The 18,718-nt window shown below is 47.6% G+C and overlaps 1 protein-coding gene across 5 annotated transcripts in view; it reads right to left on the reverse strand.

Moving 5' to 3' along the window:
* DIS3L2 (DIS3 like 3'-5' exoribonuclease 2) overlaps positions 1-18,718 on the reverse strand; it is a 272,704-nt gene that overhangs the window by 104,995 nt on the left and 148,991 nt on the right. For all 5 annotated transcript variants that reach the window (XM_039855704.1, XM_039855707.1, XM_039855705.1 and 2 more), the window contains one exon: positions 14,514-14,593. In XM_039855704.1, the coding sequence (XP_039711638.1) occupies positions 14,514-14,593 (80 nt within the window). The remainder of the gene's footprint in view (positions 1-14,513; positions 14,594-18,718) is intronic.

Genomic DNA, 18,718 nt, shown 5'->3' on the forward strand with positions numbered 1-18,718 from the left:
TAAGTACTTTTCATGTGTTTTTGACCACCGGCTATCTTCTTTATGAAGTGTTCGACTGTTTACATACTCCTCATAGGAGTCCTCTGCTGGATATATGCATTACAAATATCCTCTACCCAGTCACTTGCCTTTTCATTCTGATTTATCACTCTTCTCCTTTAAGGTTAGTGCTTTTTGCGTCTCGCTTAAGAAATCTTTGCCTATCCCAAGATCATAAGTTATCTTTCCATGTTATCTTCTACAAGTGTTAACACTTCTAGAACCATTCATGTTCTTACCTTTCTACACTTAGATCTGTGAGCCACATGAAATTGATTTTTATGGATGGTGTGAAGTAGGAGTCAAAGTTCATTTTTTCTCCATACGGACGGCCAACTGATCCAGTGCCACCTGCACACAAACCCCCGCTTTCCTCGCTACGCTGCAGTGACGCCTCTGCTGAACACCGGGTGATGACACATATGTGGGTCTGTTTCTAGATTATCTGGTCTCTTCCCACCTTGACTTCTGAGTAGCAACTGAATATTTATTATTTCGGCACAACTTTACTAAAATTCCATGTCAATTTTAATCTTTCCATTTTTATATTAATAATAACTTTCGCTGAGCATTTACTTTTTGTCTGGCATGGTTCTAAGTGCCAGGGATTATCTCACTTAATTTTCGCAGTAATTTAAAATTATTATCCCCATTTCATAGACTGGGAAATGTGAGGCATGGGGAGGTGAATTTTTTCCTCTGAAATACAGGCTGTACCGCTTCTCATTTTTTAAATCTACTTTTATGGAAAAGCATCAGCAGCATATACAACTTTAGGCAACTACTGCTAATATCTTTAAAGCTAGGTTGTGTTTTTGCAACAATAGGCATAAATGGAGCTTTGTTTCTTTAGCTTTTCATAGATCCCGTATTTTGGAACTGGAAGACACTTGAGAAACCTTCTAGTCCAAATACCCACGTAGCCGAGGAAAGGGAATTTCAGAGAAATCACAGACATGCCCAGACTTACATGATGCAGGAGAGGCAAAGATGAGACAAGAACCCAGTTCTGCTCCTATTCCAGTGCTCTTTCTGGTATACCACAAGTGCCTCTCATCATGCAATGAGTGTGTTGGATCCCTGAGACTTCTTAACTGGCTTCCAGGTTCACCTTGGTGCCAGATACTTGAGGATGCCTGACTGGTGGGTGCCAGATTATCTTGGCTTTAATGAGCAAGGAAACTGGAACCAATCAGCAGAGCTGGAAGCAGATGAACAGGCCTTAGTCCAAATTTGGTTTAACAAGGTGCACTGAGACATCCATGAAAAAAGAGAATTTCCGAAGCCCAGACCCCACAGAAATCAGGCTAGCGAGATTCGAATGGAACATAGGAATAAGACACTTAGAGGGGTGGAGCTGTCTCTCCACTTAATCTTTCCACTTAGATTCTGTGTCCTCAAAACAGGAACTCATTGGCAAGCATCCCAGAAGCCCACTTCCATGCCAGAGGACTCGCATGACTATTCGGTTACTTGGACTTTTCGAGTCAAGGTACGATTCAGTAAAAAATGATCATACTACAAGGACAGTTAAAATTGTTCACTCACCCATGCCCTAGATGAATGGAGAAGACAAACACTTCCTTATGAGCTGATGACTCTACAGAATTTTCCATTTCTCTTCCCAGGTTCATTATCAAGGGCCATACTATAAAAATAAGGTTTGTCTGAGATCAAGTATTTGGGTTGCCTGGCATTAGCCTAAGGTCAGAATGCCCTCTGACATAAAAGACTGCAGGAGGAAAAATCGGTGTTTCAAAACCAGGATTAGAAATGGCTTCCCAAAGAAGAGAGGAGGAGGAATAGCATTCGAAGCACTGGGCATCGTGAAGATGTCGGAGACAAAACCCAGAAACGGATCCAAGTAGAAAACTGCCCTGAAGCGGAATTTTTCTTTTCCAAAAATCTATGGAAGAGTTATCAGGGGCTCTCTTCTAGAAAAAAGGAACGGATTTTTAAATACAGTTTCTTTTAAATTAAATGTTGCAAACACATCTCATTTGTAAGCTACACATAGCAGGTTCCCAACATCTACTAGATGATACTTTCCAAATTAAGTTTGAGTCGCCTCTTACAGTAGAGTATTCGATATTTAGGAAGGGTATCTCTTTGAAACAGGGCATTTTGGAGTCTAGCTCGCTGACATGGATGACCCAGGGAGAAGCTCTCTCTCTCTGCAGTGCTTGAAGTAAGGCTGACTGTAGAGCCTATTACTCACCCAATGACCTAAGTGACAGGAGCTTAAAATCCTGTCTTTCTATTCCTTGTCAGCAGGCGCTTTGTGGGGGCGTGGGTGTAAGGTGGGGGCCCACCAGAGTAAGGGCTGCAAGGCATGGTAAAACAGCAGCAGTACAGGGTACAAGCGTTATATAATGCTTTCTTTAAGTCACCTCAGGGGTGGTGCTATGTGTGTAGCAGGAGATGCCACATACCGGGTACCCCGCTAGACGTGAAACCAAATGACCTCGGTTTCTTCAAATGTACAGCAATTACACTGCTACTGTAGTGCATGGACCAGACAATGCTCCTGCTGGGGTTTGCAGAGCAAGGCGAATACACACAACTCCCTAGAGGGAATGACTTGCCCCAGTACTACTCTTCCTGGGGAGGGGTGAGTCCACAGACAGGAAATGCAAGAGGCAGGCACAAGGCCCCTTTCTAGAAGCTCTTAGGGCTAGACTGTTGAAGGGCAGACACTGAGCTGTGGTGCCTGGCCACTGTGGAACAGGTCCAAACCTGGGCAGGCCTGGTTTACATTTAATCTTTGTCTTTATCTTTTAAGTGTGTCTTAAAAGATTAAAAAAAAAAAAAAAAAGGAGATAGCTAGATGCATCCAGCATCCCATCTAACAGTCCTTACTTTTTAACTGCAGAGTTACATTTAATGTGCTTATTAATTTTTTTTGGCCTCCTAATATGGGTTTTTTTATTTGTCCTGCTTCTTTCTATATATTTTTTTCCTCTTGCCATGCCTTCTTTTACATTGAGGTGTTTTTGTGTGTTTTTCTCATTCCATCTGCCTCTCTCTACAAGTTTGGAAGTTACTGACTATATTTCTATCACTATTTAAAAGAGATTTGAAATGTTTATGGAACATGAATACTATAAATACAATATGTATGATGTAAAATATAAAAATAATGCAGAAACTGAATAGTAAAAAGCATATATACATGTTATATGTTTCAAATTCTGTTCCAAAGGTAAATCCTAACATGCCAATTTTTTTTTTCAAATGTTAATGGTTTTTGGAAAAAGATCCTTAGTTTGACAATTAATAGCACTTTAATACTAGAAAAACAAAAATGAGATCTAATAGTTATGTCTGATATTTTGTATCTAGTTTTTAAGATTTCCATTTCGGCAGGGCCAAAAATGGAAACAGGAATTTTTGTTATTCGAGTAAATAAATTCTGTTTTTCACTATGACATGCATGAAAAACACAGACAACTTTGGTAATCTGTCTTGTGTATTTCTTTGGGGAGTACAGGGGGCTTCTGCTGCTACAGTTGTAATAGATAATTCCCATTTTTGGCTCAGTACTTGTACTCACAGTGCATGTTCACGGAGTAAGTCATCTCATACCTTACCCTTATCTCTTAACATTGGTGAAGCGACTCACACTTTGGAGTCCGGTGTTTCAGTCCCTCTCATCATGTCTCGGCGATGCCGTGAGATCACGAATTGCATCTCATGTTCACGGCGTCTGTTCCTCCAGCCCAGGGAACTGGCGCATCGCAGCCTCGCTCCCCCCCTCCCCACCCCCCCACTGTTCTCCTCCTCCCCCTGTAAGGCCCCCTCAGCAGAGCATCGCTCCTTCGCTTCACACGCCTACAGGGCTTCCTGAGAGCAACTGAGTCATGGTTTTATTCTGTCGTTTTTCTCCATCTCCCTCCTGTCTGTATCCTTGCCGTTTCCAGATTAAATGAGTACTAATTTTCTGATAAAATGGACTTCCTCAATGAACCTTAACATGATAGAAAGAAAAACCAGCTTGTGATACAAAAACCAGAATTTTTTTTCCCCTTTAATTATATTGGCAAAACAGTCTTCCTAGTTAGGAAAAGGCTCAATTTTTAAAACTTTCTCCTTTTCTAATATAAGCACTTAAAGCTATAAATTTTGACCCAAGTGTTGCTTTAGCTGCATCCTTGCCTGTTTTATGATTTTTATATGTGCCGACATTCTCTAGAACTTTATCTTCGGCAAATCTTTAAGGCTTCCATTGAGGGTTAATTCCTCCAGAAAGGATATATATACGATTCTGCCTGGCTTCTGGAAACACTCTCCACCTGGTGCCACTTTAAACTGAATACTTGGCCTGGCACTTTATGGGCCATGCGAGAAGAGTTAATTCAGGTCCCAATCGAACTGTCTGGGGTTGCGCGGCTTCAGAGGACACCATTCCGTCAGTCGCTTTAGCACGTACGTCTATCTCTCTTTGGCATCGGCTCTCATTTTGCTCCCAGCTTCAAAGGACTTGCCATATTTTCCTGTCAACTTAGCTATACATTTTTAAAAGATGCATCATTTTCAAGAGTTTTATTGAAGAAGAGGGCTTCAGGCTATCTCTCCTATAATATCACTGGAAATGTAAGTCCTATGCAAAAAGTTGAGTGTACACACACATTTGTGCATTTTTCTGAGAAGTTCGTAGCGTCCATGAGGTAGCTGCTTAAAGGGATTAAACCCAGTACCATACATTGTTGTAGCCTCATGCAAAGGGAAATAGTAGATCTTACCTCATGTTTTACAGTTCTCTAGGCAAGAGGAAATTCTGTAGATAATCATTTAAGGTTGACTTTCATTCTCAAAATGCCACCTGATTTTTATGTTCTAGTATTCCCTTGACATTATCCCCAGAAAGCAACCAAATCTCCAAATATTCCTAACAGAGGGAAATCGAAAACAAACTTTTTTCAATTTCCAATGTTTCAACATACTATTAATTTCCTAACTAGCAAGCCTGTTTGCCAATGTAATTAAAGGGGAAAAAATCTAGTCTTTGTATCACAAACTGGTTTTTCTTTCTATCATGTTAAGGTTCATTGAGGAAGTCCATTTTATCAGAAAATTAGTACTCATTTAATCTGGAAACGGCAAGGATACAGACAGGAGGGAGATGGAGAAAAACGACAGAATAAAACCATGACTCAGTTGCTGCGGAAGCCCGTGTGTGCGAAACGAGGAGCAGGTATCGCGAGAGCCTCGCGCAGGAGAACAGTGTGGGGGGGGTGGGGGCGGGGAGCGAGGCTGCGATGCGCCGGTTCCCTGGGCTGGAGGAACAGATGCCGTGAACGTGAGATGCAATTCGTGATCTCACGGCATCGCCGAGACATGATGAGAGGGACTGAAACACCAGACTGTGGTGACGGAGAGGCACACCTGACTCCAAAGAAATAGACTTGTTTTAGGAGAGCACGTGGAGCAGCTTATAAGTCAGCAGATAGGCCCATGGCAACCCCCACACTTAAGGGTACAAACGCGGTGGGAATAAAAAGGGCAAGGCGGCACGGGGCGTCTGCGCCAGCTGCCTGGTTGGACCGACTGGACCAAACGATTTTTAAACGCAGGGTTCCACGCACGGTACTCGGGATGTAGAGATGTCCAAGGAACTCCCTGCCCTCAGGGAAGAGGCAAAAAAGGGGAATTAAATCCAGAAGCAATGATGTTTATCGCTGCATGAGACATGAAAAAAAGTGCCGATGGACAGGAACGACGCTTCTGCGGGAGGAAAGGAACGCCCGGCAGAGGCTCGTCTTGCTCTTCAACGGGATTTCAGCAGACAGGGATGGGGCAGGGAGGCCAAGCGGACAGTACGGGGCAAAGGACGAGCAGAGGCCTGGGGGGCAGGGTAGAGTGCAGTGGATACGCAGAGCCTGGGGTGGCCGGCTGCCATTAGGAGTGGAGGGGTGTGTGTGCGCACGTGTGTGTGTCTGTGTGTGTGTGAGTGTGTGTGTAGGTGGGGAAGGTCAGAGAGGAGGCTGCGGACTAATCTTAAAGGGTTCTGAGAACCCAACTCTGCCAAAATTGTGGACTATATTCACAGGTACAAGAAGCTTCTCAAGCAGAAGAGCAACATGATCTGGTCTTCGCGGGCACAAAATCGAAAAGAAAACTGGGCAGCAGCAACGTGGAGGGTGGATGGGAAGAGGGAGGGAAACTGTTGAAAAGGCCCTGACAACAGGGCTCAGAGGAAGAGGAATCAAGTGTGAGTCAGGGGGTGACGAGGTGTGACGAGGTGGCAGGTGACGCCTTTATAAAGGACACGGAGAAGAAACGGATTCAGAGGCGACACGAGGTCCCAGCACCCTCGTTCTGGTGCCAGCCATGCTCTCCCTCGCAGCAAATCTCCAAGTGTGGATCACTGCAACCTCTGCTCCCACACCCAGGAGGCCGGGGGTCACTGAAGAAAGTCCCCCGCTCGCCAGCGTTCCGACCCGGCACACCGGAGCAGTGCGTTTGGCGAGGCCTCATGGGCCAGTTTCGGGTCAGCTCCCTACCCTAGGCCTCCCGCTGTGCCCCGCCCCACCCCCTCTGCCCGCTGCAGGAGGTGTGGCTCCCTCCTACAGTGAAAGCGGATGACAGCGGCCCATTCCCTGTGACTTGCCTCTATCCGTGTCTCGGTCTCACATTCCATTACACTCTGAATTCACGCCCACCTTGTTCTTCGAGACTTTGCAAAATAATCGACTCCTCTCATTCCTATAGTTTCCACGTCCCCTTTTCCAACATCCCTCTTATCTCTCAATATAAACGCATGTTACAAGTCACTTCCATCTTAAAAACAAAGCACCCTCCTCTCAGCCCTTCTTGCCCCTCGTGCCTTCACAGCCGCGCTTCTTACAGAAAGAAACCTCCATTCCCATCTTCCACCCGCTCCTCCACTGCCTGCCGTCTGGCTTCCCCTCCCCAGAGCCACCGACACCAGCACCAAGGTCACCAACGATATTCTGGCTGCCAGACCCAATGGCTTTTACGGTTGTCTCTGGCCCACTTTCCTGCATCTGCTGACGTCCGCCACTCGCCCTGCTCTGCCTGACTTCTCTCCCTCCCCTGCTTTGCTGCCAATCTCTCCGGCCTCCTCCTCTTGGTTATTCTGTTGGGCTTCACTCCCAGGTGTCCGGCCTGGGTCTTCCTCTCAGTCTGTGATTGTCGTGGGCCACCTCTCCCAGGCCCACGCCCTGATGACTCCCCAAACCTCCACTCCAGCCCCGACTCCTTTATTTGTCTCCTTGGTATTTCTATCTGCGTGTCCCGCAGGTGGGAAGGAGTGAAACTCAACACACACTCATCTCAACTCACCATCCCTCCCCAAACCAGCTCCCCTCAGTGTTTCCTATTGAATGGCATTATATTCCACCAGTGCCTAAGCCAGGAACTTAGATGAAATTTTAGATTCTTCTCCTCCATCCAATATCAAAAGCTTATTAACTCATTCATTCGACAAACATTTCCATGTATGCCAACTATGCCACACGGAGTGTTCTGGGCATGGAGGGCTCAGCAGAGAACGAAACGTTATCCCTGGCCTCAGAAGGTTACCATCTGGGAGGTAGAGCCACACAGGGACCTTAAATACAATCAAGGAAAGGGTAAAGAAGACTGTGGTGACTGGTGTCTGGAAGGGCCTCCCGAGATGACATCTGAGCAGAACGTGAGGAAGGAGGGATCTGGGAGAGGAGGGGTCCAGGCAGAGGGCACAGGGCTGCAAGGCTGCTGAGGCGGAAGCAGTGTGGCACGTGGGAGGGACAACGAGGAGGCCACGTGGCGGGAGGAGCGCGCAGGAGACAGAGACAGCAGGAACAGGGCTGTAAGGCAGGTAGATAACGACGGGTCACAGTAAGGACCTGGATTTTAATCCTCAGGGGACAGGAAATGTTGAGGGAGCTGAGCAGGGGAATGACCCGGCCGGAACCATGTTTTAGAAGGACGGCCTTGGCCTCGCTATGTGGGAAGAAAAGTGCAGACACAGGAGACCGGTCAGGAGGCCCCTGCAGCCACCCAGACACCAAGTCCTGCCCTGACTGCCTTCCCTGGCCAGCGCCTCCCTCCAGTCCTGGCTCGGCAGCCTCTGCCCGGTGGGGGCGCTTGCCAGCTCTTACCTCGACCATTTTAACGCCACTGCTCTGATCCAGCCTCCTCACCGCTGCCAGGGTGATCGCTCCATCCTGCAAGTTGAATCCTCCTCTCTCCCGCTTAAAACTCTTTGCTAACCATTCCGCCCAGGATGAAACACCCGCTCTATGACAGGGCCTGCGAGCCCCCTTCCTGACTCAGCCCTGTGTTCCACCCACCTCGCCAGGTGTCAACCATGCTGATTTTCAGTTCCTTTCGGTGCCAATGGCTTTGTCCCTCCACACGCTCCATTCCCTTGGCCTGAAATGATCTTTCTCCCCACTCTTTACTTGGCGCACCCTTGTTTATTCCTCAAGTCTAGGCAAAATGTTCCTGCCTGTCCCCCACTCCCACACCCCACTCCCACACCTAAACTATGGGCCGTTCCCATCCTTCCTTGTTTAATGTGACTTGCTATTAAACCGGGAAGGACACGTAGCTTCTCGAGTGTTTTCTTCTATTGTATATCCAGCACAAAGCTGAGTACTTGGTCCTCAAATCACATTTCTTGAGTGGATGATGTTGCTCTCCACCTGAAATGCCGCCTTCCTTAGAAAATCTCAACTTTCTAGCAGGCCTACGAAGGAATTCATGACCGCCTCCCTGTTTTATCTGCAACTACCATCTCACTGAACCTCACATCCCAGATAGTCCAAGTTCTGTGTGGCTCCCCGCAAAACACCATGTGCCTATCATCCGGGGACTCTGTGCAAACCCCTCCCCTCTCTCTTGAGTGCCCGCGAACACCAGCAAAGATGGACTGAGCTACACTGAGCCCCCGCGCTGCGAGGCCGTGAATGGTAGGAAGACAGCGAAGACACAAGACTGGTAAGTCAGCAGCACATTAGCGGGTGACGAGTGGGAGGGAAAACGTGGAGCAGGGAAGGTGGGAAGGAGGTGGGAAGGAGCGAAACGAGACGCAGGATGGCCGGGGAGACCTTGCTGAGGAAGGGACCAGTCAGGTCCAGGGAAAGAGGGCCGCGGGCAAGGGGACTACAGCACAAAGGCTGGGGAGCATGGGAGGAAGGGGCCGGGACCGGAAGCTCTGCGGGCCCCCAGGAAGCGGTGGCAGCGAAGGAAGAGTTAAAGAAGGCAGCTGGAGAGAAGGAATCCGAAAATTAGAACCAAGAGCAAGCAGGGCCCTCTGAGTCCAAGGAGAAGAGAGTTTCAAGAAAGGAGGACAAAAAGCCAAACGCTGCACAGATGTTTGGGGAGCTGCGGTTGGGGACCACCTGCGGCATCGACCTTCCCGAAGCTGTGCTGTAAATGGAGTAAGAATCAGGGGGACGCGAAGGACAAGTCGTGATGACTCTTTCAAGCTGTCCTGATGGACGGGGGCAGGTCCAAGTTCCAGAGGAAGCCGGAGCAAAGGGCAACGCAGAAGGGCTGGGGTGAATGGGGGCGGGGTGAGCGCGGAGCCCAGGACAGGGTGCGGCCTGGCTGCTGGGCACTCACGAGCCTTCCACGCCGAACTCCAGGACTCCCATGCTCTCCCTTCCTCCCCACTGGCAGAACCAGAGACGTTATCTCGGCTCTTTGCCCCTTCGAGCTGCTACCACCCTTTCTCTCCCTCGTTCTCTGGTCTGAGCCTGGGACACAGCAGCGCAGTCTCTCCAGCACCTGCTTCCACACTGCCTCCAAAGGCTATCAGTCACGACAAGACGCTCTTAGCGGGTGACGAACATAAGCACGTGGGAAGTTACAGAGCCCAGGAATTCTAGGGAACCCTTGCAGGCTTTGCTCCTAGTCTCACTCCTACTCCCCTTCCAAGGAGGGCTCCCTGCGACAGAGCTCCCTAGTGCAGCCTCCAGGGAGGCCACAGAGGCCGCCAGGCAGGAAGGCTGGCGCCCCCTAGAGCTGAGAAGGTAATCTGCATTCCTGAGGTCCCTCAGGCTGGACGATGTCCGTTGACCTGAGCATCTTCTAACACCTGGACGGTACACAGAGCCTTCTTCCTCTGAGTCAGAGGCTGTGCTCTGTGGGGGTGGGAAGCATGCGCAGGTGGCTGAACGGAGGGGTGTGCTCTCACGTGGGAATGCCGCGGTTCAGAGATGAAAGCAGCAAGGAGGAGGGACAGACCGGGGGATGTGACGGTGGGCACCCAGCGCGGCGTTCCATCCAGGCTTCCGCTAACTTGTGGCTAAGGTGTAAATTCCAACTTCCAGAAAGCCTCAAGGATGAGTGGGTTTGTTTGTTTATTTATTCTTATTCATTCATCCAGTCACTCATTTTCCCCTGTGGTTTTTGGTATATTCACGAAGTTGTACAACTATCAACACTGATTCCAGAACATTTTCAACACCCCAAAAAGAAACCCCAAACCCGTTAGCAGTCATTCCCCGTCCCCCCTCTCCGTAGCCCCAATCCTTCGTTTCGAAGGCCTGGCTAGGATAATCCTGCCATGCTCAGTGGCAGAGCACTCACCAGAGAAGAAAACATTAGAGAAACAAGATGCTAGAGGCGGTGACCTTCGGCCTCCTGCAGGATTTGCTGGAAGCCTGAATAGCTAAAAGCTGAATAAAGGTCCTCACTTGTCTGGCTGACAGTTTCTTCTCTGAGCCTGGAGCAAAGCGATGAGGCTTGTTTAATAGAACTGAATGGGTGGCTGTTGCTCGGGACTCAGTTCTGTCCAGCAAGGGGGAACTGGCGGGGAGAGTCGCCATGCCCTGCCTGCCGGGGAGAAGTCTGGATACAGGCAGCCATGCACCTCAAACCCCACCATAAAGGTGGAAGTAACTCCATGACATGGGAAGTGGGCTCAAACTTAGCTGAGAAGTTGTGACTCAGAGATACATGACAGCTGTTGTCACATTAAAGACAAGACTTGTTGTGAAGGGCCCCAAGTGACATAAATGGGACCAAGGGGTGGAAAATTACAGGCAGACAGCAGCATTCCGGATCAGTCCAGGGAAGGGTTTCCTAAATGTCCTGCCATCTTCAGGCCGAATGGCTGCCTGTCAGGTAGAGAGTTACAATGCAGTCTGGATATTCAATTAGTGGAGTTAGTAGAGGTAATTTGAAAACCAGAAGGTGATGTGACAACTGTGGCATTCCTACACTTGAGTGGTGAGGTCAGCTGTGAGGTGTGTTGCAAGTGACCTGTTACAGCAATAAAACCCTGAAGTGTGTGATTAATGTCTTTTGATTCTGGGCTATAATTATAACACCACTCTTATTCACTTGCATTAAGTATTTTCTTGGGCAAAAGTGAAAGACTCCATGTTCGAGGCAGCGGGCTGGGTAATGCTCGTGGAACATTCCACGCAAGTTGTCTATAGGCTACAAGAGGTGGAGTATTACCAGGCTAGCAGCTGCTGGGATCCCTTCCAAAGCTGAGGTTCCTCAGAGCTGGAGGCACCCCACCCCTCAACCTCCCAACCTAACCATGACCTACTGGAGAACAGGTGTCACTGGGTTTCGTCAGAATTTATCTGCAGACGGTAGCGTCCTATGGGAGACAGTGGTAACAAACCCTGGAGTCATGTCTCAACTCTACAGAAAGGGAGAGTGAGGACTAAATAAGTTTCATCTGCCTGTGTGTTTTCTTTTCACAGAAGAGTCATTCAGATGATTTCAATAGGACCAAAGAAAAGTATGACCTTCCTATTTTCTTTAAATAAAAATGGTTATAGCCGATGTAAATATGGCCAGAAAACATTATTTGCTCTTTGAAACATTAAAACATTTTTTCCTCTAAGCAAGAATTGACATGAACTGGTAACTAACGGAACCTGAACTTAGCCAACCTCACCCCCATCCAAACTGGAACCGACTTTCACTTTTCATCTCCCTGGATAAATGGCCTTGGCAGAAACTGCTGTCACAAAGGCCAACTGTAGAAGTGCCACCATAAAAACACTTGATTGACCAACTCGGGCCTTTTCAGATTCTTCCTTGACTCCTTTTCCATGTCCTTTTTCTGCAGCTCTGCCAAATGACCAGATGTTAACGACCCCGCTGGAATGCAAGAATATCTAAACAGATGGAAGGTAGCTGGTCGCCTGGTGCAGTGCTCTACTCGGCAGCCCTGTGATTTCTGGCACCTCATAATATTTTTTTATTACAAAATTTTTTTTCATTATAAAACTATTATTACTACATTATAAAAATGTGGAAACTAGAGGAAAGAGAAAAATCACTTAGAAGCCCATCATCCCAACAAAATCCCTGTTTGCATCCTGGTGCATCGTCTACTTTTCTTGAGGGCTCTCTGTACGTAGTTATATGGACCACATGTACGTAGCTTATTTGTATCCCACCGCCTCTAAAAAGGATTTGCAGCAGCTCATATAAACACGCGTCATCAGACAGACCATTCCATGTGGACATACTCGCTCCGAAACCAGCCTGTCCTCCCCGCTCCCCAGTTTCCAACTCATGGATTCCAGCCATCTCCTTGTCATCCAGGTCGAAACTCCTGCCCCATCTTGGACCCCTCCCTCAACTCCAACATTCATTTCCATCGGTTCTCCTGTCGCCACCCCTTGCTCACACCCACCCTGCCCACCCTCATCAATATTACCACCACCTCCGGTCCAGGTCCTGACCACCGATGTCCCTAAGCGATTACAATGCTTCTCGGACTCGTTTCTCTGCCTCTACTTCCTCTCCTTTTCCTTCCTCTCGTACCACTAAATTGGTGTCCTCATTTTCACTGCTGTCCCTGAACGACAGACTGAAAACAGGCATTCACCTGCTCGACAAAGCATGTTCTGTGGTTGGAAACTTACAAACATGCACAGTTTGCCCCGATCTACTTTTCTTGCCCTGTTACCACTGCCCCACATGAAACCTCTGCTGGTGATCTGGCACTCCGACACGTGTGCAGTGAGTGAGACAGGACAGACACATGCCTGCTCCCTGGTGTCCCCGCCAGGAGAATATCATCTGGGCCAGCCAAGATGGAGTAACAGGTATTAGATCTACCCTTCTGCCATTAACAACTATAAAAGTGGACAAAATCAATAAAGCAGCTGTTTTCAAGCATTAGACTACAAATGGAGTAGGGCTGTGAACCCAGAGAGAGGGCAATGCAGGAACGCCGTCCGCTGTTGCCTGGCTTTCTGCCTGGGGGCACTTTTCACACTGGGCTCAGGGGAGTGGGGCTCACGCCCACAGCCCTCTATGCCCAGGCCTCTGCACAAGGCGGAGATGGCTCAGGATGTGAGAAACCAATTCAGTATTTGCTTTTTTAAGTAGGCAGCTCAAATTTTGGATTTAAAAAATATATTAATTCCTCTCAAATTTCCATGGGAACTTTTCTCTCTTTATGCTTTATCTTCCTTTCGATTTTCTTTAGCTGAAAATACTGAGCCATCTGGCCCCTAGTTTCAAGAAGGAACCCCACTAAAGGCAGGGAAAAGCATTTTTAGGCAACGACGCTTTCTGCCTCTCTGGCTTCTCTCTACCAAGCTTCTCTGCCTGTGACAGCCGAAAAGAGGCTACGCGCACTGAGCCCATGGAGTTTCGTGCCAATGGGACAGAAGAACACCTCCTCGATGTTTCAAAAGACTGGCCCACTGGGCCAGCAGATTGACACTGCAGAGTGGATACCCGCCACAGGCAAGGCATCCGAGGCCACGTTAGTGCCAGAGCCACGTTGGAGAGTGACTGAAGCCGAAGCAGGCACCCCGACAACGACCTAGCGAGGGGCGAGATGCAGCTAAGACTATAAGCAGCACGTCTGGGGAGACATTAAAATAGGGATTGGTAGGGTTTGCTCTTTTCGCGACCTCACTTCTTCCCCTTCACCCTACTGTAGTTTTCAAATCCCACTTTTTCCTGCTTAGCTCCAACCCAAAAGAATGTTTAAAGAGCACCTAATAGCTGCCTTTCACTACCTGCTGGATAGATGAAGACCTACTGGGAGCAGCATGCTTCTCCAGCTCAGCCCTGGAGGGGCATTCCTCAGGGCGGGGGTCTTCCCACTATCCCCTGCTGGGCATATCTTTGGAGAGCCCCTCTGAATCACCCCAATGTGTAGGGTCAATACAGGCCAAGTGCCGCACGCTTCCCCCCGCCGGGCCTCTCTCCCCCAACACATCGCAGCCAAACTGCAGCTTCTGGACGCGCCAAGGCCTGGAATGAGCCCCTCTCCCTCACCGCTGCCTCCTCTGGGGCCTAAAGAGGGTCCTGGTGAGAGGATGTTTCTTATTCTCACCCTCACCGAAGTCACCACGGGAACACAATCCTTAGGTCACATACTTGTGTAGCCCTAGGGGCCTGGGGCAAATTCAGGGACAAAGCACACCCCAGCTTGCACATCACACTGCCTCTGGAGTACGAGGCAGCCAGGCCGACTGCAAAGGTCTGCACGCCGTCTGCAACCCCAAATAGACTTGAAGGTTCCATCCTACCGTCAGCAAGTGGCTTGCAGGAGAGAGCATCATCGAGGTCTCGGGCAGTCGATGGGTCGATGGTGAAGACACAGTCTTTTCTAAAGAAAGATTGAAGATATCATTAGCGAGTAATAGGAACTTTACCCACTGCAGCATAGCTTTAAAGCAGAGTTACTCTGAGTGCTCGCTTCGGCAGCATGTACACTAAGGAACAGTTACTTTGAAAATGTGCCAGTGACCAGCAGCAAAGTGGAGAGCAGCTCCTACAAGTCACTGACAAGGGGTTCTCAGCAGATGTGAGACTGCTCCGCGAAGCCCCGGGACCTTCTCATTTTACTTCAGAATTTCTCAACTAACCTGCCCCACCCAACCCGGCCATTCCCACCATGTAAATACCTGAAGATCTGGGCAGAGTTTGGCCCCAGCTCTCCACGCCGTCTGCCCTTTGCTCCCCAGGCACTGGCCTGGAGATTGGGGTGCTCAGCAGTAACCCCTTCCCTTCCACACGCAGGCTCCCTAGTCAGTGCTCCCTGCTGCTACTGGACTCCTCCCAATTCTGTCTCTATTTTCTCTAGCAGTAGCAGCGCCACCGCTGCCATTGGCTAGTCTCCTTCCGACTCATCGACACTGATGATGGTGGCCCTCCTGGTGCTCGCCATGGCTAGACTGGCTTCATTCTTTGTAAAGACGCCTTTCCTCGTCCCGCTCCTCTGCTTGAAACGTCCCCCAAGCACTCGGAGGCTGCTAGGCCGCACGGGCACTAGCCGGCACAGCTCAAAGGACCTGCCTGGATCCGCTCCTTACTGTCCACCTTCCTTACTCCTAACGACCTCGACAGCCCTTTCCGACCCCTCGCGCTGACCCTCTCGCCACCACGATGCCCCAATTCCAAGACAATATTTAGTCTAAGATGCACCATCATTTCAATAATTGCTTTTTGGAGAAACAAACAACCCTATCACATTAAATATATATCTTGATTTTAATGTACTTCAGGATTTCAGAAATGTTAAAAAAAAAAGAAGACTCTTAAATGGTAACTGGATAACCAAACTATGGAGCAACAACACAATGGAACACCACTTAGAAACAAAAAGAACAAATATGTCTGATTTTATCTTTTTGAGAATGTCCTATAAACGGAATCACACATTATGTAAGCTCGTGAGATACCATCAGCATAGTATTATACTATCAGTGTAGTATTATACCACCAAAATAACACCTTTGAGACTCGGCCAAGTTTTTGTGTGTTTGTAAGCACTGATCGGTGGTTCCCACGGGCTGGGTTGGAGGAAGGTATGATTATAAAGGGGTGCTCATTCTGGGGGAGCAGAGCTTTTCTATATCTTGATTATGGTGGTAGTTACATGAATCTATACATGTGTTAAAAGTCATAGACTTGTACAACAAAGGTCAATTTCACTGTTTATTAATTTAAAAATTAAAAAAGTTTAAATGTGATTTCCGAATTAAGGAAAGAAAAAAATATGTGTTTATTAATAGAGCTGACCGATAGGTGCTAGAATTATGGACTTTTTTCCTTTATACTGGTATATATTTTTTTTTGAAATTTTCACTAGAGTTAAGTATTACTTTCATATAAATGGGAAAAATTCCCACTGTCGAGAATGTCCCCCAGTCAAAAATAATTGTCAGATACATGACGTTGTTTCTGATGATGTTTAGCGATCTCGTAGACCCATATTGCTTAATATAGTCAATACCTTTAAAATTAGGAACCTGGTGAAACCATGAACTCACTGGTACACTAAGAGAAGAGGGGGGCATGGGGGGGTGCTGCTCAGGTGGAGAAAACAAGGGCGTTTGGAGAGCTGTCCCAGAAAAAGAGATTCATCGGGAGGTCTCACTATTTCACGAAGAGGCACACACAGTGTGGGGAATATTAATGTTGAGGTCTCCGGATAGAAATAACTTCTGTCCACTGACTCAACGGGTAATTATGCGAGAATGCCAGAGGAAAAGAGAAACACCGATGTCCCCTGGAAAACGAGCTCCCCAAGTTTGTGTTCCAGGGCTACGAACACAGGGAGCAACTCACAGTGTTTGCTGAGTGAATAAATGCGTGCACGCTGACAGGAAAAGACAGGGAGGTGAACTTAGTCCTGACTTCACAGTAATGGGCTTTCAATTGTTGAGGATCTTGAACTTGATTCACAAGGGAAGGAACTGTCTGCTTCTTGCTTCTTTTTGTATCCCCTGTAAAAGCTACCAAAATGCTTTATACGTGCTGAGTACTCAATAAATACTTGATGAACTGCAACTGAATGTCAGACTTGGTGGTAGGAATATTTTTCAGTGTAATGACGTCATGAAAAGCTGAAAGAGCATCCCTCCAGCCAAATAAATAAATAAATAAATAAATAAATAAATAAATAAATAAATAAATAAATAAATAAAACACTCTTAGCTTGGTAGGGGCCAGAGGCGACCGATTAACTTGGGAGAGTTGAATAAGAAGCTATACTTCTTAAAATTAAATGTCTCTGGGTGATTTGAGACTTTTATTTCTACGTGTGAATGACAATGCCCAATAAAACATTTCCAGTCTTGAACTGATTCAGCCATATGTAACAGAGTAAAACTAGAAGGTTTCAATTATTAGTTTGTCAGTCTTCTTTGAAAGGATCCACAAACTGTTTCTGAGAAAAATCTTACGCTAACCCGTAAGCACTCAAACCAATTTTCTACTTTCAAAAACTCTGCTCTTAAAACCAGAAACATAAAAGTCTAAATTAAAACAACTCCAAGAAACAGCACTCAGGAAAGCTTGCTGGAAAGACATACCATCCAAACATTATTCTTGACCAGGGGCTGGCAAACTACAGCTCACAGGCCAAATCGGCCTGCCACCTGTTTTGAATGGCCAGCAAGCTAAGAATGGTTTTTGCATTTTTAAATGGTTGAAAAAAATGGAAAAAAAATTATTTCATAACACATGAAAATTATATAAAATTCTAATTTCAGTATCCATAAATGAAGTTTTATCGAAACACAGCCATACTTTTTCAATACAATGGCAGAGTTGAGTAGTTATGACAGACTGTATACTTCGACTACCCATTGGCCCTTAGCAGAAAGTCTGCTGATCCCTGTTTCAGATCGTTTCTCAATGTGCCAAGTGCTTTAATTTTTTAAAAAGGTCTTGTGATAGAATCAGTTTGAGAAATGCTGAGCCAATAGCTTAACTGTGGGACTCTCAGGGCCTTCAACATGCTGGTATCACACAGCTCTCGCCAGACTCATCTGCTCTTGGCATAGAGTGTGTGCGTGTGTGTGTGTGTGTGTGTGCTAAGAAGCGCAAAGCGCAGGCAGGCGCGCAGGGGGCAGAGAGCTGAAAGATGCATGTGTGAGTGGCAGAGCGCCTCCCAGATGCAAGGCTCCTCTTGGCACAGTGTGTGTGCGTGTGCGTGTGTGTGTGGCAGAGCGCCTTCCAGATGCAAGGCTCCTCGGGAGAGTGCCCTTTCAGACGAGATGAACTGCACAGAAACACCCTGCACAGGCCTCCACTGGGGTCCTTGTCCCACATGGGGCCTTGCCACCAAGCCCACCCCAAGGAACACGGCAAGAAGTCAACCAAGTGGCTATGCTATGCACGGCAGGGATGCTGATGAGGGCCTTGTCCATGTCACCCTCAGTGCCCCTTTTATGGGGGAAGTTTAGGAAGTACAGGGACCCACTCTTCTCTTGAGCTGATGGTTTATTTATATCTTACAGACACGTGAATTTTATCTTTTTAGATTTCCCTCCTTGCTTTGGCTGCTAGGACTCAGAAAAGACATCTGTGACTTGACTCCGGAGGATCTTGTTTGTAGTTTGAACTTGGTGAATTAACCTTTATCCTGGCTGTGCCTAAGTTTTCTATGCATAGATTTAGTTAACCTCATATCCTAATTGTTAAAAAAAAGTCACTGCATTATATGTATATCTGCGAGTTGCCTTGAATCATTTCTTCTAAAGCAGGGTATAAACGAACATGCACGTTGAGGGGATGTGGGTTGGCAAAGAGGCCTTCGGTGTGGGCTACCAAGAGAACTAACCTCTAGACAGAGTAAAACTCACAGGGCCCCCAGCAAGTACTCGCACGGTAGCTGTGGCTCCAACTTGCTCTCTCACCACGGACAGCTGGGACAAGCAAGGGGACAGTGAGGGACCCTGACCGACCCCAGTCCTCAGTGCTGAGAGCCAGCGATTTAATCTGT

Source organism: Pteropus medius, unplaced genomic scaffold (assembly GCF_902729225.1).
Source record: "Pteropus medius unplaced genomic scaffold, Ma_sr-lr_union100, whole genome shotgun sequence".
In the NCBI taxonomy this organism is placed as follows: domain Eukaryota; kingdom Metazoa; phylum Chordata; class Mammalia; order Chiroptera; family Pteropodidae; genus Pteropus; species Pteropus medius.